Raw genomic sequence first — 23,468 nt, forward strand, 5'->3', positions numbered from 1 at the left:
GCATGGCTTGAAACTTAAGAAATGGTAGTTGAAATAGCTTGATTTTGAAGTCATTTTTGGTGCACACGGCCTAAGACACGAGCTGTCACATGACCGTGTGCCACACACAGTTACCTACACGGTTGTGTGGTCTGTTTGATTTTTAAGTGCAAGATTTTTCACACGATTCACAAATGTTACACGGTCTGGTGACACGATCTTGTGATCCTATTTTTGAATTGTACATGGTTTGAGGACACGGGCATGTAAAGTAGCACCACATGGCCTTAGCCATGTCACAAGGCCTTGCCACAAGGTCATGTGACCCCTCTTTATAGTATTTTCCATATTTTTCAATTTTGTTTTAGATTAGTCCTTACTTGTTTCTAAATTTATTATTAGGTTCCGTAGGCCCGATTTAAGTTTTGTTTTTGCATATATGTTATGAATAATGATTGACTATTGATTTATGATGATTAAATTGAACTCTAAGTTATTTTTATTTATTATTGGACTTGTTAATCATCATAGCATCCCGTAACTTTAATCTGGCGATGGAGACAGGTTAGGGGTGTTAAAGCAAGCCCAACATGCAGTAAATACGTTACACCAATCTTTCCAATCTGATTCTAAATAGTCAGATGAACAACAAATAGACAAAATGGCTTGGAAAAGATTATATTATCCAAAAATCACTGCACTTGATCTTAATATTGAAGAAAAACCTCTTTTCCAAAATAAATATAATGTTAATAGAATTTATGAGGGGAATATAGATGGAATGTTTGAATATAATATTATCAGTTTATTACAACAAATGACAATAGTTTCAAATGTTTATAAAACTTAAAACTAAAATGGATTAATTAGTGATCATGCTATAGCCATTCTCTTAGTTGCTGAATTTACTGGCCAACTAAAGGGATGGTAGGAACGTGTACTCACTACAACAACAAGAATTTTTAAAAGCAATAAAAAAAAGTTGATTAAGGAAGAATTATTTTAGATGAACAAGTATGAGAAATCCAAGATGCAGTTGCAACCTTGATTTTCTCAATCTCTAAACATTTTATAAGAGATCTTTCTCATATTAAAGATGGGAATTAAGAATTATTATCAAATTTAAAATGAAAAAAATTAACAAATTTTAAATGGTATAAATATGTCTTTATGACCAGAGTTATGCAAAGATATGATAATCAACAACCATTTTGGAAAGAAAAGTTTCTAACAGGACTTCCTACATATTTTAAATTAGGGAAACTTACAGAGGTATTTCATATGAAAAACTTACATATGGTGAACTAATTAGTTTCACCAAAAAATAAGGATTAAATATTTTTCAAGATTTAAAATTACTAAAACAACTTTAAAAAGAAAGATTTTAATGTAGAAAGGAATTAGGATAATTTTGCCACCAATTTGATAAAAAAATTAATTTTTCTTCAAAAACTTGTTGCCCTGTAAAACCAAAAAAATAGGAGAAAGAATAAATGATTTAATTGAATAAAATTATTATTTAGATCAAGATACGTAACAACCAGACTTGAATCGTGGAAAGGTTAACTATAAGTGTTCTAATAAATGATTTTTGATGATTTTAAGTTTAAGGACCTATTTGAGAGTATAGTAAACGCAATGTGAATAATATGAGATGATAGAAAATTTGGGCTAAAATGAAAACATAGAAAAATTGGCTTGTTTGGTTTTGCATTGATTGTAGCTAAATTGTGAAATTCGGTTTAAGGACTTATTGTACAAATGTTAAAGTGTTGTGGGTAATTTTATAAAATCACCTTAAAAAAGGTTATGAGTTCGGATTAGTTATTTTAAGTTGACTTTGAATGATTTAATTGAATAAAATTATTATTTAGATCAAGATACGCAACAACTAGACTTGAATCGTGGAAAGGCTAAAATTTCAGATTAGTTGTCGGTACCTTTTTGTGCAATCGTATAGTCGAGGTAAGTTCGTTTAATGGTAAATTAACCAATTTTGTAATTTGGTGGAAAATTTATTTATATTGCGCTTGGTATAATTTCTTTGTATATAAATTGTTAATTTGTTATTTGGGCAATAATGTAAGTTTGTGTAATTTAAGATAATGTGTGTAAAACGTTGAGAATTATGGGATAATATGAAAACATGCCCCGTTTGAGCCTTATGAATAATTAGGATACAAATGACACGTTACTAGGGATTATATGTTTTCGGGTGCTGGTCTTAGGTGTTCGGCCGTTGGCTGAGATCCTATATTTGTTGCGGATTCTCCATAGCTCGTGTGAGAAGCATCGTGCAGCCTAACATCCCGACCTACAACTCGTGTGAGCAGGCCAATTTCACTGCTTGTGTGAGCATTACATGATACGATTATACTTACATGTACAGACACATTTCGTGTGAGCATGGTTCCTGTGTATCTTAAGTAGATTTGTTTGGTTCAATGCGTATTAAAATCTAAGCAAATGTTTGAGATGTATAAATGTTACATTGGATATATGTTGAATGTTATGTACCAGTTCACTAACTTGTGAGAATGGTGATTAAAAATAGGAATTAGTTATACATATGAGCATGATAATGGAATAATGTATTAACTTTATAAATTGAGCCTATTTGGTAAGTTTGTTTAATTTTATACGTGCTTACTAAGAATTATATGCTTCTCTATTTGTCTCTCTTTGCTTGTAGATTATCAGAAAGCTCAATCAGTTAGAATTTCATTGGAGCATAATCACACTATCCAATCATTGTTTTGATAACTTTCAGTTACTTTGGTTAAAGTTATAAATTGCATGTAATAGTGCTTAAATGTTATCTTGGTTTGTTTTGATTAGGTGCCAAGTCTATTTGTGTTTTATCGCCCTTGTTATTGATGGTTGTAAACAAGTTGTAAATATTTGAAGTTAAATTCTTATGCATGACTTTTTGGAAGTGAGTGGTATTGGTTGTTTTGGTATGTTTTGGAGTGTGTTTGAATGTGTTTTGGTCATATTAATGTTTGTGAGAATGGTTTGGCTTGGTGCTAAAGTATGTGAGTTGAAAATGGCTTGTTTAGAGGACTTTTGTGCTGCACATGTCCTGGGACATGCGCTGTCACACATCTGGCCATACGACCGTGTGTCACTTTTTATTTTAGTTGCAGGTTCCACACGGTCTGAGACATGACCGCGTGTTCCAAGTCAGTGAGTTACACGACCTAAGTACACGGGCGTGTGGAGTAGCCACACAACCATGTTTGGGGCCACACTTGCTGGCCTTTGTTACACGACCGTATGACCCCTGTTTCTAAAATTTTCCATATTTTTATGTTTTAATTCAAATTAGTACCTGTTTGTTTCTAAACTATTTTTAGGGCCCCGTAGACTCGATTTAAGACCCGTAAATGAGTTTTTTCTATAATTAAATTGAGTTATTAAATGTTAACATCAAAGTTGCATAATTATTTCTGTTTTGAAGTGAAATGTTCTGATTTGTACAGTAATGCTCCGTAACCTTAATTTAATAATGGAGACAGGTTAGAGATATTACAAATTATGTAATTTTGGTAATGATGAAAGGGATAAGATTCCCTAAATAAAGATGTTGTAAAAAGGTAAGAATCCTTTATAAAAGATTTTCAATTTTATAATAAAAGGCATGACTTAAGAATTAAAAGTTTCTCTGAGTTTTTCAAATATCAAAATTTTCAAATTTAATTTTAATATTCAAATTTCAATTAAGTTTTTTCATATTCAAATATCTAATTAATTTACTTCAATCGCAAATTTATTTTCACTTGCTCCTCATGGCACATTTACCATAAGTGTAAAAAATTTATGTTAAAAACAAAAGACAGTTGGACTGTATTGGTAAAATTATTTTTTTTGATACTTGTAAAATTAAAATTTTAAAACTATGATATTTTGAGTTCAAATTACATTATATAGTAATTTAAATTGATTTTTTTTATAGATTTTAAATAAACTGTAAAAACATTCTGAAAATGATATTTATTTGTTTATAAAATAGATGGTTTTCAATAATTTTTAAAATGAATTAATTTACGGTTAATTTATAATACTAACTTAGTTAATCATGTTCTCATATTGAAAGACACTCTTAATATAAATCAACAAGTTTTCATATTTACAAATTGAGTTCCCTTCCTGAAAATATTTTCTTTATATATATATATATATATTTAAATTTAAAAGCAAGTTTTGATAAATAAAAATAAATTTTTGTTTTCAATAATGCATGTTCTATTCATATTTTTTAATGATAGAAACATGAAAAATACAATAAAATAAGTCTTATATTTATATAGATTTGAATCCTTATTTTCAATTTTTTTTCAGTTTTACAAAATATATATTTAATATACTATTTGTGAATTTTTTATGTTTTAGATGACGGTTTGCTAAGTCTATTTATAGAATTAAAAAAACCTTGTCAGTATATTTTTAGTGAAAACAACAAAAAGGAAATTGTTTTTTTATTTTCCCACTTTCACATATTTTTAAAAATTATTTCAAAAGTTTTAATCAAACACAATTTCTTTAATGTTTCCATTTCACAAAAATGAGAATGACTTCTATTTCTTGAAATCAAATGAAGGCATTATTTAAGATTTCTTGAGTCACATATAATCTAATTTTTCATTTAAAATTGAGTTAATACATAGTTTATCCCTTTATTTTATGTAAAAATATTTAGTTGATATTTGAACTATTTTTTTTACTTAATTACCACCTGAATTTATATTCTATAAGATACATTACCCCAATTTGTTAACAACTTAATATTAAATTTTAATAAATTTATAAAATATATAAATACTAATATCAAATGAGTTTTTAAAATTTTATATTTTCTAATAATAAAATGGAATATGAAATGTTTGAGTTAAATTAATTATTAAGTTGATGCTAATTGTAAAGCTGTAATCCCAAAACGAGACTGCAGTCTTGTTTATTTTCCTATTTTGTGGATCCAAGTCTTTCAGCTTCTTCCACCGTGGCTAAGCAGCTACCAAACTGGTCTCCGTACAACAACAATGGACGGTAATTTTTTTACCGGTCGATTTCGTTGTTTAATGTCGATATGCTATTGCTATTGCGCTGCTATCGCTGGGATCGATTACTGTGTTATAGCAGCGGATACTTGAATGTCTACCGGTTACAATATCCTCACCGGCGACTACTCCAAAATCTCCAAAACTGTATGTTCTTTACCCATCCTTCGCTTTTACAATGCAAAACTTAATAGAGAAACTGGATTGTAATGGTGTTTTGGCACTAAAGGGCTTTTCTTTTTTGCACTTTTATGTCGTAATTAGTAGGAAGGTTGGGTTTTAGTCTCCAAAACTGGTAAGCTACTTTGAATCAAAGGAATAGAAAGCTTTAGAGAGAAATTAAGAAATTTTTTGAAATTTGCTACTAAGTTTTTGTTGCCTCCTATGGTTGAAGAAGTAGAAAAACTACTTCTTTTTTTTTTTTTTGTGAAATTTGTTTACCAGTCATGGAATTTTAATTTAGTTTTTGCCTCCATTTACAAAAGCCACTAGCAGCTAGCTACTTGGTTAGATTTCAACTTTCAAAGATATGATGATGTAAATTTGCTTTTTCATATCAATGTTGGCTTCACTTGACTTTTTTTTTTTTTTTTGTTGCAGTAGAAACTGTTCTACAGTAATTGCAAAAGACAAAGGCATTTAGCTTTGATATAGATTAGGAATCTAAGAACAAAACTATGGCATCACTAAATCTTGTGAGCATTCTTCTGCAGCTAACATAATGAACATATGATTCTGTTGGTGCTTTCTCTAGAATATAGATTTGTCAGCACCAACACAAGAAGCAAATGAGCTGCCCTGCAATGGCTCAACTACTTTCCAACACCCTTTATTATTACAATTTACAAGCACTTGTTTCCTCATTATCCTTATTAATGTTTTTGGGGGCCTTGATTACGAAGGTATCTGCTTTTAGTTGCTAGCTTTAAGCCTTTCTTTTTTCTCTTTGAATATGAAATAAAATTCTTATGTTAAACCATTTGGCAAGGGTTGTGTCTTCACATATGATGCCATTGGTTCCTATGAGAGGGTCAGATACAGCTCTCAAGGTTCTGGTTCAACACTCATCATGCCTTCTTGGATAACCAACTAAAATCACCCAACCTTCTCCTATTGCCTGCCAATGTGTGCTCTTAATTTTGATTACTCTTTATGTTTTGATTCTTTTATAAAAGATTTTCATCTCTAGTCCTTCACCTGGCAGAATGCGTTAGTCCACTTATGGAAGCTGAAGCTGTTGATTTGGTAAAAACTGTTTTTGCATCAGCATCTGAAGAGATATCTACACTGTTTGTTTTATTTGTTATTGTTTTGGTGATTGGGTATCTTCTGAAGGCTGTTTTTTCAATTCTGGAGCCACAATATTGATTACTTCCAGTGCTATGTCTCAAACTTAGTCGGCTTTTAATTTCTTTTTTTTTCCCTTGTATATATGTTGTGAGCTTGAGAAATGCTCAATTTATAGAGAATTTGAAAGTCTAAACACCTCAAACAATAGATGAGCTCCCTTGTTGGTTTTTTCCATACAGATGGATAGGTAACATGAATATCGAACTTGCTGTTGGAGCTTCGATCTAGTTTACCTTTTGCTAAGAATGTCTAACTCCATGTCTGACTCTCCTTTCCTAATTCAGGGGGATAAACTCGAAACTGTTGTCTTAAATCTAAGGATCTGAGGAAGGATTGATGGTGGCTTTCTACTCTGAATCAGGTAAGAGCTCTTACAGAAGTGGAATACTTGAAATTTAGGGAATGATCATGGTTCTTGTGTTAATGTGTCACTGGCCTAGACTTTGACCAATCAAACCGTGCAGCCTTAAGTGGAGAATTCACTTTAAATTGCCTAACTCAGCCTAAGTCCTCAAAGTTGAAACAACAGAAAGTAAAAAAACTCAAGAAAGCCTTTAGAGTAAATGCTCTCCATTCGTGCCTACGGCCGCATGATTTGCTCAGTTAAAGTCCAAGCCCATGACATCTGCTGGTTGTATTGAACTGTTTTCTTGCATTCTGACAGTAGTGATACTTCAAATCTTAGTTGATTTACCTTTGACATTAGGCTATAAAATAGATTTGAATAATCTTTCATGGATGGATATGGCATTAACTCATGATTACTCTCTTTTGACTATTTTTGGTAGATTAGATATTAAATTGTAAATGCTAGGATTGGAATACTATAATTTTAGCTGTCATCTTTTAAGATAAATTTGGGGTTGAAGTGCATTTGGTACAATGATGGTTCAGTGTATGATAATAATCTTTCAATTATGGAAACGCAAGTGACACAAATCTTGCATTGATGATTTATAACAAAATCTGTGAACAGTGGTGTGAAACAACAATCTAGGAGTACAGTACAAAATGATGTTTTTGTCCTTTTAAAACGTTTCTACGGAAGCCCATCCTTTCTTTTCCAACTCCACTCGCAATGCCTGTAAGCAAAAGAAAGTTAATATCAGGGTTTAAGGTTTATATATTCGTGTGTATATTTGTATCATGTTTACCTTAATTCTTTTTCTATTGATATCAAAATCAAAGTTCCCGATCCTTGATGCGGATCGGTACTCCACGATTGAATCCTTACCGGGTGGAAACCAGAACTCCACATCATCCACAAACTGTTGAACAACATAACATAAATAATCAATTAAGCCAATCTGCAGGTCTGTTTTTGATATGTTTGGTAATGAAAAAGAAACAGAGCTTAAACTTTTACCCCTAGTATGGGACTTTGATATTCAACACGCACGTAATCGTCTTTCTTCTCCACGATTTTGGGGGTATATTTGTCTGGTTTCGTTGATTTTATCTGGCATTATGCCGTATTATTAGACTGATTCTTTTTAAAACTTGAAAAGCCATTTAACTGTGAAAAAAAAGAGGAAAAAATTACCACTTGAAGAAGCTCTTCCATTGCCACTTCACGATTCACTGGCTTTTTCCTATTACGCCCACCATTGTAATTCCTTTTTCATTATATATATATATAGTTAACACAATGTGCATCACATTTTGTCGGGGGGGCGCACATTTTTCATGCGTTTACCGACCAAAAATAAAAACGCTTCCAGCTTCGATTTTCGACCAAAGAAAAAAGAAAAAGGCAAAAGGCAAATGGGGAGACGTTTACCATGGAGGGGCGTAGTGGGTGAGATCAGTGGCATTCTCAGAGGTTGAAATACAGTTGTTAGTAGCAGGACAAAGAGCCAGCGATGGGGGATTTTTCTGCACTCCTAGATATTCTGGTTTCTTCCCACTGCATCAACAAACCATTCATTCACTGTTTTGGTCAAGAACCCAGAAATCAAAGATTTTAGAAAGGCGATGGCGTGGACACAAAAACCTGAAACTGAAGATGGCTCCTATAACAGCTAATTCGCTGCTCCTCAATATGATTTCCCTTCAAAATTAAAGGCAATGTTTTCAGCTCCGATTCTTAAGCTTAAAAACTAGACACGTATGTATTATGATGAATAACGGGAGGGAGATAAGATAAGTTAACCTTCGAGGAAGTTGGTGGTGGGGTTTATCGTCGGGCAGCTGGGAGGACTGAGAAAGGACGATGCGTGGAAGTATTTGGGCTTTGCTTTTGCTTTTGTATTTGTTGTAGTAGAGAAAGCTTGATGATGATGCCATTGATGCCATTCTCTTACTTTGTCGCTCGCTAGCTTCCTCCCCCTCATTGCTAGCCTATTCCAGCCTTTTAATAGAGCACCTAAAGTATGAGCTCCACCGGCCATGTTGTTCCAACGACACCGTTTTCTTAATATTTTTTACTGCACTTCTATTTTCGTATATTTTATTATTATCTTTTATACCCATTCTGTTTTGCTTTGTGTAAATAAAATACTAAAATAAACAACCTGTTTTTATGTACCATATATATATATAAACCGCAGCTGGATACGTAATTTGGCCAAACTTGCTGCTCCGTGCCGTGCGGGAAGAAAAGATCAAAAGAGAAGCAAGAAATAAAATACATTTACAAACACCGTAATCGATTTTATAAAAATCTTGAAGAAAAATTCAACAAGCCCGTCTAGCTCAGTCGGAAGAGCGCAAGGCTCTTAACCTTGTGGTCGTCGGTTCGAGCCCCACGGTGGGCGCCTGACTTACCGCATGTTTTTTATGCTGTTACCGTGACATGAATCGCAAAACATTTCATTGCTCAAATAATTATAATTCATAACATGGGCCAATTGCCTTGATACTACTCGTGCGAGTTATCGCAAACAGCCCACTACATCTTTTTTAAATCCTTCAAGTAAGCAAAAAAGTTCAGTAACATAAAAGACCATTCAAGCAAATATATGGAACATTCCTCTGTATCTCCTCCAATCATATATGCCTACCATACAGCTATTCTACCATTCCGGAAGAGCTACGTATGTATTCTCTATTGATGTTAAAAGATTGCTGAGCAGATCTGATCTAAAGTGCATCCACAGGTATCCCTGGTCTTCTCCATGAAATTCTTGACAATGAACGTAAAAGCATTGGCTCACGAAGAATTTACTGATGGTGCTGCCCACAATCTCACTTTCTTGTCAACACTCGCTGTAGCCAGAACCACCACTTGTTCATTTCCTATTTAAAAACAATGTGGAAAATTGTAAGAAATGCACGTAACTTGAGATATCAGATATAACTCATACAAGCAGAAAATAAATTTTACCTAGAGGTATAGTCTTAGGTGACCACGAAATCCATGTAATATCACCTGCAGCATAAAACTAGGATTAATACCAGAATCCCAAATATCATTCCAAGCCAGGTGACAGTCATCATAGAGCATCGTGACTAAGAAAATTGTTAGCAATATGTAGTTAGACATGACATGGTTTCTATAGATTCGTATGTGAGAACATGGTACGGATAAGGGGGGAAAACAATAAAAGAAAATAAAAGTTTGCTGCTTGGGATGTACCATCATGTGCCTTTTCAGCGGTATCCAAGACCTTTCCTGTTTCCATGCACAGCCACTGTAATGTTGAACCATGAGTTGTTGCCAGTATCTTTCCTTCAGGTGATAAACTGAGACGATCATAGTGCAAAGTAGAGCCACTTGAATCCTGAAGGGGTATTGGGAACACCTTCAGAGTTTTTGGATCCTCATCAAGATGATATCGAACTTCACAAATCATTTAGAATAGTCAGCAGACAAATTTGTAAATATTACTACGATAAACAGAAATGCTAAGTTTAGGCATAAACAATTGAAAATTAGCTCATTGTTTAGATTTTTTATATGTCATGTCTTCAAATTTATGGAGAATATTTCTTCCACCTCCCACTCCTGCCTCTTTTCCTTTTTTAGGATCAGACTTGAAAGGGGTTGAAGGTGGAAATGAAACTGACCTTCATACAGTTGATTTTTTTTCATCGAGTATTTTGGATATGTACATAAAAGAGGGAGAAAGAAAAAGGAGTTCAGACAGACCATTGATGTTCCAAATTCTTATTGAACCGTCCTTGGATGCTGTTATAATTTGCTCTGAGTTTGGAGAAAAGCATAACCAAGTTACTGCACTCTGAACATTTAGGAAAAAGAAACATAAAAAAGGGGAAAGATTAGAAACAAACAGCAATCTCAGGGAAAGTCATACAACTATTAGCCTATTACTTCCAATATGCAGAAGTGAGAAAACTTTGTAAGGTCAACCCTTCGGTCACCATTCTCCTATACATAAATTGTCATAAAATTTCTAAGAACCTCTAACAAAGAAAATGCAATTTGTGGCATGATAGAAATTATGTAATTGAATAATATGAACATACTGAAAGATAGCAAATAAGCTTCAGCACTAGTGAGTGAAATCACAGCATATTGAAAGATGCAAATAAGCTTTAGCACTACTGAGTGAAATCACATGCCTTGTGCCCTTTAAGTTGCATAGCTTTTGAAACCTCCTTGACTGAACCATCCTTCGAATACACAATCTCCCACACCTGACCAAGCAAATAGTACTCTTATGAAACTGAATGATAAAATGCAGAACTATTATTAGTGCCTCACTGCACGTATTAACATAGTAGATCTCGATGCATCTTCAATATAAATGAAAAATATGAACCAAAATATTCAAAAACTAATAGGAAGTGGAAATCTCACTTCAGTTTTTTATGCAGCACAGTTATGCCCTGACTATCTGTATAGCATAAATTCAAAGAAACTGGAATGGTCATTCATACAAAGTAGGGCTAAATATCCAATACCTACCAAAATATAAATGTGCAATTGAATTTTGTAATAGACTGTGTGATTTGTGAATCTCATCATGTTGCCATGGACACAGTCTTCATTTCAGCACAATGTTGGTGATATATAACTTGAAATGTTAGGACATAACTTCAGGATTTATACATACTGATCATAGTCTTGATACCGTGCTAATATATAAAGGAATTCATAGAATTTTCACCTTGACATCTGCAGTAAAGGCTGCAGCAGCAAGAAAACGGCCATTTGGTGATATAGTAGCCATGTTATTTTTTAACTGATTAGTGTCGACATGCCCTAAAACTTTCCCAGTTCTTCCATGCCAAAGTGTGATATCAGTACCTGAGAATTAATTAAAAGTTACTTATATTGTATCTGAATTAACAATTGTACTGCTTTTGTAACCTATATATATATATATATATATTATGTAACACATATAATGTCAAACCTTCTGAACAAGAGGCAATAATGGTACTCCCATCTGCAGTTCCATAAGTTGCAGTAGATCCAGTTAGGGTCAGGATTGCTTGTTTCTCATGGATTTTGTGGTGTTCCCACTTAATTTGCGGAGGGAGCTTTGTCTGTTGCTTGGGTCCATTGGCTGTTTTTGGTTTTTCTTCTTCATACATATACAAGGAACAACCAGTCATAGCCTGAGAAGCCACAACTATGGAAGATGCATCATCAGAAAATGCAACAGCTATTGGATGACCTCCAGCAGGCAGATTAATTCTTAAAAACCTGCACAATGGTCACAGAAAAAGAGATTAAGAAGCAAGTCCTTCTAAGGTCATCACTAATGAAAAAGTGTTTCAAGTTCGTACTTGAAACTTTTACTTGAAGCATCCTCCAGCTTAAATATCCTCACCACGCCATCAGAGCAAGCTTTGCAGAAACAGGAGAAAGCGGATTAAGAACAAAATATTCCATGAACATACATATTTCAGCATTATTAAAAAATTAAATAAATAAAAAAAGCAACCAAATTACCTGTTGCCAAGTTACGAGCATCAGGGGAGAAACAGAGTCCTGTGACCGAATCCGCATGACCTTTAAGAGTATTCAAGTCCAATGGATGATGACGCTTATTTGAATCCTAAATTACATGATAAGAAAATAAAAGCATTTCTTACTCATTTTCAATAATTTTTTATATAAAAATAACTACTAAAACCACCGGACTAAACCCTAACAACATCAGATTATCACAAAAAAGGTTCCAAATTCAGGAGAAATTATAAATTACACAAAGCAAAAGTCTAACCGCTTCGATAAATAAGTAAAGTTAAAAAATGAAACTTCAAGATGTGTTTCGGATCCCTTTCTAATTCCATTCGCCAATCAACGGAAGAGCGAAAATAAGAAGGGGGGATAACCTTGTCACGGGCATGAGCGTGAGATTTAGAGTGAGACTTTCTAGAGACATGCTGAGGAGGCTTTGAATGCTTTTTCGGATCTGAATGAAGATCCGGTTTCGCAATGGTCTGCACTTCGGATCTTTGTTTGAGAAGGTAGCTTCTGAAGAAAACGAAAGCGATCACAGCTCCAATAACAAGTGAAAGAACCGCAGTTGAAAGAATCGGATCCATTACCAAGGGACGAAATAACAGTAATTTTCCTCAATTACAGTGGGAGCAATCGAAGCTTTGACGAGAAATGGAAATGGCGGGGGTACGGTGTCAACTTTGTGCTACTCGTTATCGGCGTGGAAACATCGATATGAATGGACACGTGCCGTGCCCTATGCACAAAATGAAATTATGCCCGGGCCGGTTGACGGTCCAATTCTTTTTTAATTTATTTTGTTTAAGTTCCGACAAAACGATTTTATAATTTTATAACAATATTTAAATATGTTTTTTATAATTAAATCAATTGGGCTTGACTAAATTCAAAGTGGTCTAGGCCTGGGGCATACAAATGTCTACTCAAAAAACTGTGACAAAATTGCCTTTTTAACAACGACAATGAAGATGAACAACTACAAGACTCGATGACTGTACATAGGCCTTGTTTTAAATATCTTAAATTGCACTGCTTTTTAACTACACAGAGTAAGGTAAAACCGCTCAATTGAAAATGGCAGGGTTATATCAGCTCCCCAATGAGGTAATAGTAATCTTCAACTGGCTAGGACCAATTGTGGGGTTTCGGGGGAGTTTTGAGGATATCCTTTTCTGACAACAACTGTAGTTTCTGCAAAATTAACATAAAAATTCATTAAAAAGCAACAATGATGTACGTACGTATGTATGTATGTATGCATGAATGAATGTCTTTAGATACTTCCTTAGCCATATGTTTGTATGTATGTATGTATGTATGTATATATGTATGAATGTGTTTAGGTACTTGGCCATATCAGATATGCATGAAATTGTTTTTCTTTTACCGAAATATATTGTGGAGGATCGTCGAAACTAGTAGAACCTAAGATAACTTCCCTCCTCAACTTTGCTGTTAGCTTGTGACATGCTCTTAGCTGCCAGTAGCAAAAGGAACTTTCAGGGGAGATTAAAATCTTGATGCAAAGGCAATAATGCTACGAGAAACCCGACAGCTATTTTTACCTCGGATCGAGTTGCCCCACCGATGATGAACACAAAAATTCGTTGCCCCATCCTTCTGAAATCGGGAACCACATTCTTCAGAACTGAATCACTACAGAAGGCAACAAATAGAATTAGGTGTTGGAGGATTGCATATTCTCTAACGAGCAAACACAACTAAAAAGGATGAGATTTTGACAAGCAAGGCTACCTGGAATATCCATCATCTGAACAGTGACCTCGTGCCCACGCTGGTGTTCGTCTTGATCTCATTGAATGAGCAGGCCTTCTACCGTTAGGTGCAGTTGAATTTGTCGATCTTTGGGATTTTGAATCCTTCGCTGGTTCATTCATACATGCATATTCATCCTTTGGCAGCTGACCTTTGTTAAGGTTTTCAAGAAGCTCCTATCATGTTAAAAATGTCAGCTAATGCCATTTCATCGTAACTATATTCGTATAGCAATAAGCCAAACCTCTAACATAGGATAAAATCGAAACAGTTGCCAAGTTTCTTCTTCCTCTCCTGTTCGGTCTTTCCTTGCTGCATGTTTTGTCTGACATAAAAAATGATGTGGATCGATTCATTGGCTAAATGCAGGATGCTACTATAATCTCAGCTGATATCTTTAACCTTCTTGGCTTACCTTTTGACCGCCATCAAACTTGAGTGAGAAACCAGAGCTTGACTTCTTACTTTGTGGACTTCCTCCAAGATATTTCATATTGTTAATAGCTTTCATGTCTTCTGGTGTTAGTTTAGCCAACTGAAGAGTAAATAGGGGAAAAAAAGAACAGTGTGAACTTGACTGTTTTTATCAGACATCATTCATTAATCTGTTTTAATAACTAGAAGAAGAATAAACCTACTGTTGCTTCGTAATGTAACCAACTAATGGGACTGCAGTAGTTACCTGCATTAGCTTTGTAGCTTTATCGCCCTCGAATTTCTCTGGATACACAATTGCATAAATCATCAGCAGACGCAATTTATTCTCAGTAGATGCATCCTGTATTGGATTAAATTTCTGAATGTGTGAGATTTTTAAGAAGAAAAGGTAATGATCAATCATACAATATAAAAATGTTATGCGATAACGCCAATCGCTGGCATTACCTGCAATGACCTCAGAAGGTTGATGACATCCTTGGCTGCAGCATCTCCGAAAACAATATCCTGTTCTAGTTGCCCGATATCACGAAGTCTCATATCCCTAATACATTCGTTGATTGTTCCGGCGATCTGAAATGAAATGATAAGTAAACACAATCGGCAAAACTATCTTATTTGTTCAAGAACTGCAAGCATCTTAAAACTCTATCTAATTCTTATTATTGCTATTCAAATACTTAAAATGTTTACCGAAACCGTGCATGTTGCAGACGAATTACTGGAAGTTATATGAAGATACAAGTCTGGGGTTTCAGTTTTAGTGGCTAAAACCCGGTCATATTGATTTCTCTTTATTAGATTATAAATTTCAGAAGGAATACATGCATCTTTGGCGTTCAACAAATGACAATTTCAAAAAAAAAAAAAAAAGGCCAGGCATTCAAGAAGAAACAAACCTCCACATGCAGAGTGAGCTTTTCAACTGTTTCATTATATTGTGGCAAAGCTTGCACAATTTTCTGCAATTCTCGTGTAGATAATTCACCATCTCTGCAATGAACTAAACTTCAACAGGAAGAATATATGGTATAATTGCATGAATATACAACTTAATTAAAGTTACAATAGTAGAGAGTAAAAACATTTGTCTCCTTCAACCATGCTTGTAAGCAGCCCTAAGAGGAAGCATCTAAAGTTTCAGTTAAAAAAATACCCCCCACAAGGAAAAAAAAAAAAAGATGACAGAATATGTTTACTTATTTAATTGTAGAATAAACCTAATTTGTTTGGGACATGGATATGGTGATTGGAGAGCCATATCTCCATACCCATGTCCAAATATACGTCAGATATGGATACCTCGAGAAAAAAAAATGAATCAGAAAAATAAATGGATAAACTGCATTATATTTCAAAGAAGTACATCGTGCCAAGCCATACACTAAATGCATCTTACATATGAAGTTGACTTTGTTACTCTGATAACAAACGAACAAACACACTTCCAGCCTTTTTCCAAGCTTAAGATTAAGACTGAAAATTCTCATAAGTCATAAATTAAGTAACATGCTGATGCAATAACTATATGAGATGAATAATACCAAGTTAAGCAGTGAAGCCACTAACCTATTAATGTTTGCAGCCTTGTTCTTTGATTTAAAGGTGGTCATCTTATCATGCAAGCGCTCACTAGCCTAACATGTCAATTGTAGAAAAGAAGATTATAGTTCTATTGATTCCAGATAAAGGAGAATATAAGTGGATGAGACATACATCTGCTATGTGTGCATGACGAAGCTCAAGCCAAACTGGATCATTATCATCAAGAATGACCTCTTTTTCCACAGGTGGGCCACCATGTTTGCCAGGAAGCTAAGAAAACATGTGTTACAAAACCATATTTTGAAAAAGGATTAGCAAGGCAGATGGAAAATCATAAAAGCAATTTAACAAAAAGACTTACCTCTACTACATATTTGTTTCCATCCATATTAAGTAAATCATGGCACATAGCATCATATGTCCATTCATGTATCACAGGAGCGATCTGAAAAATGCAAAGCGGGGTCGTCATATGGAACAAAATCAATATCGCATTGGCTCAGAAATAGAAAGTGATGCTAAGAGTAGGTACACTAAACCTGATCAACAGATCTATCCAAGATGAGCAGGTCGCAGGTTTCAGTCTGAGGATAGTTAGGAATAGATTTGTACTTTTCAAGACATTTCCAAAGAATCTCAGCAAGCTTAAAAGGAATTAAACTGCGGGTTGCTGCTGGGGATCCATCTTGTTCCCTGGGAGCACGATATCGAACATATGGAAACTCCTGAGAAATCCAAACCTAGTTATTCACTTAATAGTAAAGCATATTCATTTCAGGCAAAAGTCGGTTTCACCATGAAAATGTGCTTAAAAGGCATATAAACAATAAACCGTCAAGCCAACAAGACATGACATTCATACTTTCATTTGTAACTACCATAGTTGCTTCCTAATTTCTTATACTGTTCTCACCTTCATCGAGGCAAAAACTGTGGCAAGTCGAGATGCCATTGTGTACAAACAAATTTCAAAATACGGAGTGTTCTCTGCCTCTTCACTATAGAGTTCCACCAAGGCTGAATCATGATCAGTGATGAAGGCCTGCATCGAAAAAAGTTTTGGTGGGTAAAATATTTTTAAATAAAATACCTGTCTGATAATTATCTAACAATTAAATCACCCTTAGACCCTAATCCAAACTAGTAAGTATGCGAGGGTCATTGCTAGAGCTATATATGATCGTAAATTTCCTAGACCATTGTCCCCTGTTGGGCACAAGACATGTGATTCCAGTACCACAACACAATTCTTGTAATAAATTACGTTATCTTACCTGACTATCTACAGGAAAGTACTCCAAATTCATCTGCATATTATCAAACAAGAAATTATATGGAAAACCAAAAAAAGGAATAATCTTGAGTAAAAAAGGTTGCAAGAAGTAATATTAAAAGAAATTTGACCTCTCTCAATGCACCTATGCGAGGTAACACACTAATGTCGCTCTTGATATTGTTAATAAAATCCTTTGAAACAGGTGAACTGAAGAATACAAATGCCCTGGAAGAAAAAGGGGTTGAGACCAGACACTTCCATTCCAAGCTGAAAGAGCTAAATCATCAATCATAATGGAACAAAGTTTGTGGGAAAATCGTTCACATACTTCTTGTATAAAGGCTCCCTTCCAGACATATCAGATAAGAACATGACAATACTGCATGCTAGCAAAAGATAGGGTTAAAATAGTTTCAGAGTTTTGAAACATGCTTACCTACAGCTTCTTAATAGACAGAAGCGAAAGCTATGATACATTGATTGAAGTTAAAATGAAATGTTGCTACTTCTAAATAAAATCCAAACTTATCCTTTTAAGTGATATTCTTTTGGTAATATTTTAAAATATAAAATAAATAAATAGATTATTATTTAAAAGACTAGATATTCTAGATCAACATCCTAATCTGATTAAATCTTAGAAATCTTAGATTTCTAAGCACTTAGTGCACTTGGATATGGTCAACTCTACCGTGCATGAGTATTATAGTGCCATAAGAAGTGAAGTTAGAAAATAAAATGTTAACTGGTTTCAAAGAGTTGGTGTTGCGTTTCGCTAACATGAAATTTAACTGGAAAACAAAAAAGATTTACTTTTCTTTTGTTGGTTGGATGAAATATATAACATCCATGGATGGTAATGGCTGCCTTCTCCGGAAAATGTCTTCCACCACTGCAATATAGGGAAAAAGAATTTACAGTAATTTCCGATTTTTAAAAAAAAATTGCTTAATTTTTGTCCCGAATGTTTAAATAAACTTACGGGAAACTCCTTGATCTGTAATATCTGCCATTTTACATGAATGCGACATGACTTTGACTGTCACTTTATCCATTATCAGTACCTTCCAAGACGATTTTGAACCTTCTCCTGATGTTGACTCTCCTAGCATTTCATACAATAGTCCTGGGAAGAGAAGAAAGAAAATGAATCCCTCAAAATCATAATTCAAACTTTAGGAAAAAGAAAATGGAGAGAGGACATACGATCGCGGCTAAACTGACGAAACACCTTGTATTCTTTTACGCCACCATGAGACGATTCAGAATCCGAATACGTCATCATTAATTAAATAAAATCCGATTTCCAGATCTGAACCGATTATGATCAATTATTTTTTTTCTTCTTTGAAGCCAAAATTGAAAGAAAACAATGATAAAGGAAAAAGTGGGAGAAAAAATAGAAAACAAAAAAGAGTGCATGCAACTGGGGTTGTATGAGAGAAATAAGGCGCAGTGTGAGAATGACCGTTAATTTTCATGGATTGTCCGTCAGTTTTGAAAGGTCTACATTTCAGCTTTTACGAAAATATCGCAACTTTAAGTTCAATACTAATTTTCTCAGTCTTTAACTAGTCTGATTACAACTTTCTTATGCTTTTAGAGAAAAAAAAGTTTCCCTGTTTATGCATTTAAACTCTTGTGTTTTTTTATTTAATCAAGTCTTGATCAGCCATGAAATTATAAACCCAGAACAACATTGATCTCTTCTTTCTTTTTTTCTTTTTTTTTTTTCCAAATTTTGACGATTCTTAACTTTGAATCATAGAGATAAACATCATTATTTACATTGTCAATGCTAGTTTTAACTTCAGATTTGTAAGTTTATATATTAATTTTGATATCACGAAGGGGTTCGTTGGTTCAAAGAGAAAATGGTGAACTTCATCATGGCCTTAAAACTTATGAAGAAGTCACACTTCAAGAATACACAAACATCCATACATGAAAATTCAACCCAAATTATTTTTTTGTTACTAAACCATAAATATATAGCTTGATTAAAATCTTGAAAGGAAGCACTGCATCATATATTAATGAATTTAAATTTACTTTAAATATATATTTTTTACTTTTACAGTATCTTTTTTAAAATTGATATTTTTCTTTATCAAAAAATTTATAATATCATATTTAAAATTGACATTCTATCTTATCAAAAACACTTTTTGATAATAATGATAAACATTATCAAAAATTTTAAAAACAAATTTCTAACTTAAGTAATAAATTAGACTTAAGTATAAGGGCGAAGTAAAGGAGCTGGTGAATGCCTTAACTCTTTAAAATAAAAAATTACTTTTTTAAGCCTTAAAATTTATAAAATTATAATTCATCCCTCTAAATTTCTAATTGCGCCCTGAATATTCTCAAAAGTTTTTATCACATTCTCTTTTATAGACTTAAGCATAAAAAAGTACCTTCAAACATAAGCTCCAAAAGCTATGTCAATTATTCTCGCTTACAAGGTTGAAACTCTTACTAACTCAATAACCAACTCTCAACCTACCTCCTCTGTAAGTAGAAATAATAACCGAAAGATGAATTTTTAATCCTTTAGTTGAATTAGAGATAGGTTCTTTAGTGTTGTTTTCCATTAATATTTATAATGCAACATTAAATTATATTTGGTGGTAAAATACATTATATTTCAAAAAAAAAAATTAAATTCAAATTTTAAAAATCATATTATTATAAGAGGAATCATAACAAATAAAAAAAAATTAGGGCTTAATGGTATTTTTAACCATCAATTTTTTTTAATTAAGGTTATGTGATTTTTGCGTCCACTTGAGCCTTTAAACTAAAAAATCTAACAAAATAAACCCTTTGATTAACATTCGCCGCTAATACTTAACAACAATACTAACATAGCCGTTAGTAACACTCATATCAGCACCATTTGCAGGTGTGACAATGCCGCATGGCCTTTTTTTTTTAATTAATGATGAACAGCTTTACTTTAATAAAATATTTAATTTAAGCTTACTAATAAAAAAAGTCCTCAATGAAAAATTTTAAAAAAATGAAACCTTCAACAAAATTTAGCACTCAATTGAGCCTTTAAAGGATGAAAAATTAATCAGTCAAGCCCTTTCGTTAATGTTGACCAAGTTTGACTGCTAAGTTTCACTAACATGGTTGATAGGCCAATCAGCACATTGATAACCGCATGTACATTATGCTAACGTGTTAAAATGTCACATCAACAAATATTTTTAAAAAATAATTATTTAAAAAATCACATCTAAGATGCCACATCAACATGATATACACGTGGTTGCCATGCGTTGCTAGACGAAACATAATGGTCAAACCTAGTGAACATTAAAAGAGGGGCTTAATTGATTTATTTTTCATCCTTTAAGAGCTCAATTGGATGCTAAATTTTGTTAAGGGCTTAATTGATTTTTTTATCTTTCACTAAAAGCTTTTTTTACTAATAAGCCTTTAATTTATTTTTATAAAATTTTATGATTTTAAATTAGTTTCTAACAAATTTATAAAAAAAATTCTAATTTTTTATGGTTTTTAATAAATCTATTTTTTATAAAATCTATAAAAAAATGTTTTGAATTAATCTCTAACAATTATTATAAATTTTAATGATTTTTTAATATTTTTATAAATTTTGGTTTTTTATAATTCTATAATGAATTTAGACAAATTAAATGTTCAAATTCATTATGTATTATTTAAAAAATAATGTTAAAATATAATTTAATTTTTTTATTGATGTGACATTGACATGATAATATTTGATGATGACATGACACTACCACATTAGTAATGTGGAAGTACTACGTCAGTAATTAATGACGTCAGTAATTAATGATGACGTAAAGTTGCCACTTTAGCTTCAATGATGATGTGAATTGCCACATCAATGATTAGTGATGGTGTGGCATTGCAACGTCAATAAACGATGCTGACATGGCACCTATTAACGGTCACGCCTATTTACTGTTAAGTATTAAGGATCAATATTAATCAAAGGGCCTATTTGACCAATTTTATTAGTTCATGGATTCAATTAAGTAAACAAAATTAAGTCAATTTTTTTTTAGTTTGAAAGCTAAAAATACCGTTAATCAAAAAAATTACACCCAAAATCATAGAAAACAAAATAGGTAAACTATCAAAATAATCACTTTTGTTTACATCATGTTACATTTTAGTCACTTATATTTGAAATATTATATTTTAGTCACTTACGTTAACGCGTTGTAATATTTTAGTCATAGAGCCATTAATTGTCGTTACCGGTGTAATGGTAAGCTGACGTGATACATTAAATCATCATTTCAAACAAAAATTTTAGGTTAAATTGTACAATTGGTCCCCATAATTTTTCATTTTGAGTAATTTAATTTTTTCTTTTATGTTCTTTTAACTTTCTTTCTTTTTTCATTCTCTTCTGCTTCTCCCTCTATTTTCTTCCATTCTCCATCTTTTTTAACGTAATTTTTCTATATTTTCCATTTGTTAAAACTTTTTTATGTTTATGAAAAAGGAAAAGGCAAAACCTGAAACCAAAATAAAACTTGCTTTGCTTATTCTCACCCCACAAATCAGAGGCAAAGCTAGAGCAATTTTTTAAGTGGGCCGGATAAAATTTTAATCTTTTATAGTCTATATCTTTATAATTTGTAAATGATTAAATCGAATTTTTATAAATTTAGGGGGGAAGTGCAATTTTACCTTTACTAATTTAAATTTTTTAAAAATTTTAAGGGTCTAAATAAAAAATTTTCATTTTAGGGAGGGCGGGGCCCATGCCAACCCCCTAGCTTCGCCTCTACCCACAATTACAAACCCTCATCACCCATCATCATTTTAACAAACCAATTTGGATATTAAAATGACCTAATCCACAAGCTCGCCTCACTCAAAGACTTTGCTAGTCGTGACTTATGGTAGTCTACCCTCAACAAAGTTTCTTGAGCCTGTTCCCTTAACCTCCTAACCAACCCCCACGACCACCTTATCTATCTATCTTACCTACAACATTCTCGTCGTCTCGAAACTATATTGTTTCACAGATTATTTAAATGAGCTCTACACTTTCAATGACAAAACTTATCCTCAATGACTAAAACGACCATCATAAGAAACTTACCCTCAACTTCACCCAAACCAGTTTGGTTCCATACTCCCTTTCTCTCTTTGGTTCATCCATGCTTGACTTCCAATCAAGCTTGCTTGGGAATATCCAAGAATGTTTAGATTAATTTTATCGTTTGCTTAATTTTGTTCATCAGAAAATAAAAGAAAAGGAAATGAATAATCCACATGATTTTGTAAAAGTTTGGAAACAGAAAAAATTTGTTTTGAATATAAAGAATTCAATTTATGTTTAGATTTGATTAATGATATGATTTTTTATATTGATTAGTTAGATCCAATTTTAGTTTCAAAATTATGTTATATTCAAATTGATATTTGATTAAGAATGATTGATATTCAATTTTGAGTGAAATTCAATTTAGGAATAATGTGAAAGAAACAAAGACTTGGTTTATTTAGTGGGCAAAGATTATGTTTCTATAGTGAAAAATATGATAAGAGAGAAAAATAAAGGGGAAGAAGAAAAGGAAAATAAAGAAAAAAATAAATTGTTCAAAAAAAATAAAAGTATATATAGGGACTAGTTTTAACAAATGGAAGATATAGAAAAACTACGTTAAGAAAAATGGAGAAGGGAGGAAGCTGAGGGAGAAGCAGAAGAGAACGAAAAAAAAGGAAAAAAAAGGAAAGTTCAAAGAACATAAAGAAAAAAATTAAATTGCTCGAGACGAAAAAATATAGGGACCAATTGTATAATTTAACCTAAAATTTTTATTTGAAATGATGATTTAATGTACCATGTTAACTTATTGTTATACCGTTAATGATAATTTACGCTCAGTGACTAAAATGTTAAATATAAATAATTAAAATATAATCTGTAACTATTTTAATAATTTACCAAAACAAAATAGAGACATTGGTTTTAAAAAGGATATTTGCAGCAGGGATAATAAATTTTTAAAGAAGAAAACAAAGGGAAATGTGAAGATAAGAAGCTTGAAAGCAGGGCCATAGGCAAAATAAAAATGTAGTTTCAAGAATCCCAAAATAAAGTTGGGGAGACCATGGAGGGTACTGTATAATGGCATGGGTGGCGGTG

The 23,468-nt window shown here is 32.8% G+C and overlaps 3 protein-coding genes, 1 long non-coding RNA gene and 1 other non-coding gene across 7 annotated transcripts; 2 read left to right on the plus strand and 3 right to left on the minus strand.

Annotated features, from left to right (window-relative positions):
• The first annotated feature begins 4,908 nt into the window (after nt 1–4,908).
• Nucleotides 4,909–7,125, plus strand: LOC121204478 (uncharacterized). Its single transcript, XR_005899395.1, has 2 exons — nt 4,909–5,183; nt 5,637–7,125. It is a non-coding gene; the product is annotated as an uncharacterized lncRNA (long non-coding RNA).
• Nucleotides 7,126–7,316: 191 nt separating this feature from the next.
• Nucleotides 7,317–8,860, minus strand: LOC121204477 (uncharacterized). 2 transcript variants are annotated; one of them, XM_041074306.1, is made up of 7 exons: nt 8,539–8,860; nt 8,380–8,436; nt 8,167–8,292; nt 7,930–8,002; nt 7,753–7,845; nt 7,621–7,654; nt 7,317–7,468 (listed from the first exon to the last, which is right to left on the minus strand). In XM_041074306.1, the coding sequence occupies exons 1-7, from the start codon at nt 8,679–8,681 to the stop codon at nt 7,380–7,382; spliced, it is 615 nt and encodes a 204-aa protein (XP_040930240.1). In that variant the 5' UTR covers nt 8,682–8,860; the 3' UTR covers nt 7,317–7,379. The 2 variants fall into 2 exon arrangements, with proteins under 2 accessions (XP_040930240.1, XP_040930239.1); XM_041074305.1 differs by having other exon boundaries at nt 7,541–7,654; nt 8,539–8,762.
• Nucleotides 8,861–9,069: 209 nt separating this feature from the next.
• TRNAK-CUU (transfer RNA lysine (anticodon CUU)) lies at nt 9,070–9,142 on the plus strand. The gene has a single exon. It is a non-coding gene; the product is annotated as a tRNA-Lys (tRNA).
• A 34-nt stretch (nt 9,143–9,176) lies between these two features.
• On the minus strand, nt 9,177–13,037 carry LOC107900853 (transducin beta-like protein 2). The gene is made up of 10 exons (XM_016826598.2): nt 12,636–13,037; nt 12,250–12,355; nt 12,084–12,144; nt 11,708–12,000; nt 11,459–11,598; nt 10,911–10,985; nt 10,477–10,567; nt 9,964–10,167; nt 9,712–9,756; nt 9,177–9,623 (listed from the first exon to the last, which is right to left on the minus strand). Exons 1-10 carry the CDS (start codon nt 12,846–12,848, stop codon nt 9,538–9,540), a joined length of 1,314 nt encoding a protein of 437 aa, XP_016682087.2. The 5' UTR covers nt 12,849–13,037; the 3' UTR covers nt 9,177–9,537.
• An 85-nt stretch (nt 13,038–13,122) lies between these two features.
• LOC107900852 (protein transport Sec1a) lies at nt 13,123–18,844 on the minus strand. Of its 2 annotated transcripts, XM_016826596.2 has the most exons (20): nt 18,506–18,844; nt 18,282–18,425; nt 18,113–18,191; nt 17,628–17,678; nt 17,428–17,524; nt 17,298–17,330; nt 16,937–17,065; nt 16,563–16,748; nt 16,385–16,468; nt 16,195–16,293; nt 16,048–16,115; nt 15,378–15,471; nt 14,926–15,051; nt 14,723–14,818; nt 14,456–14,575; nt 14,285–14,365; nt 14,020–14,216; nt 13,830–13,920; nt 13,652–13,741; nt 13,123–13,455 (listed from the first exon to the last, which is right to left on the minus strand). In XM_016826596.2, the coding sequence occupies exons 1-20, from the start codon at nt 18,582–18,584 to the stop codon at nt 13,390–13,392; spliced, it is 2,010 nt and encodes a 669-aa protein (XP_016682085.2). In that variant the 5' UTR covers nt 18,585–18,844; the 3' UTR covers nt 13,123–13,389. The 2 variants fall into 2 exon arrangements, with proteins under 2 accessions (XP_016682085.2, XP_016682086.2); XM_016826597.2 differs by lacking the exon at nt 18,506–18,844 and having other exon boundaries at nt 17,628–17,685; nt 18,282–18,423.
• Nucleotides 18,845–23,468: the final 4,624 nt, after the last annotated feature.

The sequence above is a fragment of the Gossypium hirsutum genome, chromosome A08, assembly GCF_007990345.1.
Source record: "Gossypium hirsutum isolate 1008001.06 chromosome A08, Gossypium_hirsutum_v2.1, whole genome shotgun sequence".
In the NCBI taxonomy this organism is placed as follows: Eukaryota; Viridiplantae; Streptophyta; class Magnoliopsida; order Malvales; family Malvaceae; genus Gossypium; species Gossypium hirsutum.

What these genes read in the sequence shown, in the direction of transcription:
- LOC121204477 (XM_041074305.1), bottom strand. Translation starts at nt 8,681, where the DNA reads ATGGCATCAATGGCATCATCATCAAGCTTTCTCTACTACAACAAATAC. An exon ending in GGAGCCATCTTCAGTTTCAG is followed by an intron (nt 8,293 to 8,379) that starts GTTTTTGTGTCC and finishes TTGTTGATGCAG; the next exon opens with TGGGAAGAAACCAGAATATC. An exon ending in TGGAAGAGCTTCTTCAAGTG is followed by an intron (nt 7,846 to 7,929) that starts GTAATTTTTTCC and finishes GCATAATGCCAG; the next exon opens with ATAAAATCAACGAAACCAGA.
- LOC107900853 (XM_016826598.2), bottom strand. Translation starts at nt 12,848, where the DNA reads ATGGATCCGATTCTTTCAACTGCGGTTCTTTCACTTGTTATTGGAGCT. An exon ending in ACGCTCATGCCCGTGACAAG is followed by an intron (nt 12,356 to 12,635) that starts GTTATCCCCCCT and finishes CATGTAATTTAG; the next exon opens with GATTCAAATAAGCGTCATCA. An exon ending in ACCTAAGACTATACCTCTAG is followed by an intron (nt 9,624 to 9,711) that starts GTAAAATTTATT and finishes GTTTTTAAATAG; the next exon opens with GAAATGAACAAGTGGTGGTT.
- LOC107900852 (XM_016826596.2), bottom strand. Translation starts at nt 18,584, where the DNA reads ATGATGACGTATTCGGATTCTGAATCGTCTCATGGTGGCGTAAAAGAA. An exon ending in TCGTCAGTTTAGCCGCGATC is followed by an intron (nt 18,426 to 18,505) that starts GTATGTCCTCTC and finishes TTCTCTTCCCAG; the next exon opens with GACTATTGTATGAAATGCTA. An exon ending in GAAACAAATATGTAGTAGAG is followed by an intron (nt 16,294 to 16,384) that starts GTAAGTCTTTTT and finishes ATGTTTTCTTAG; the next exon opens with CTTCCTGGCAAACATGGTGG.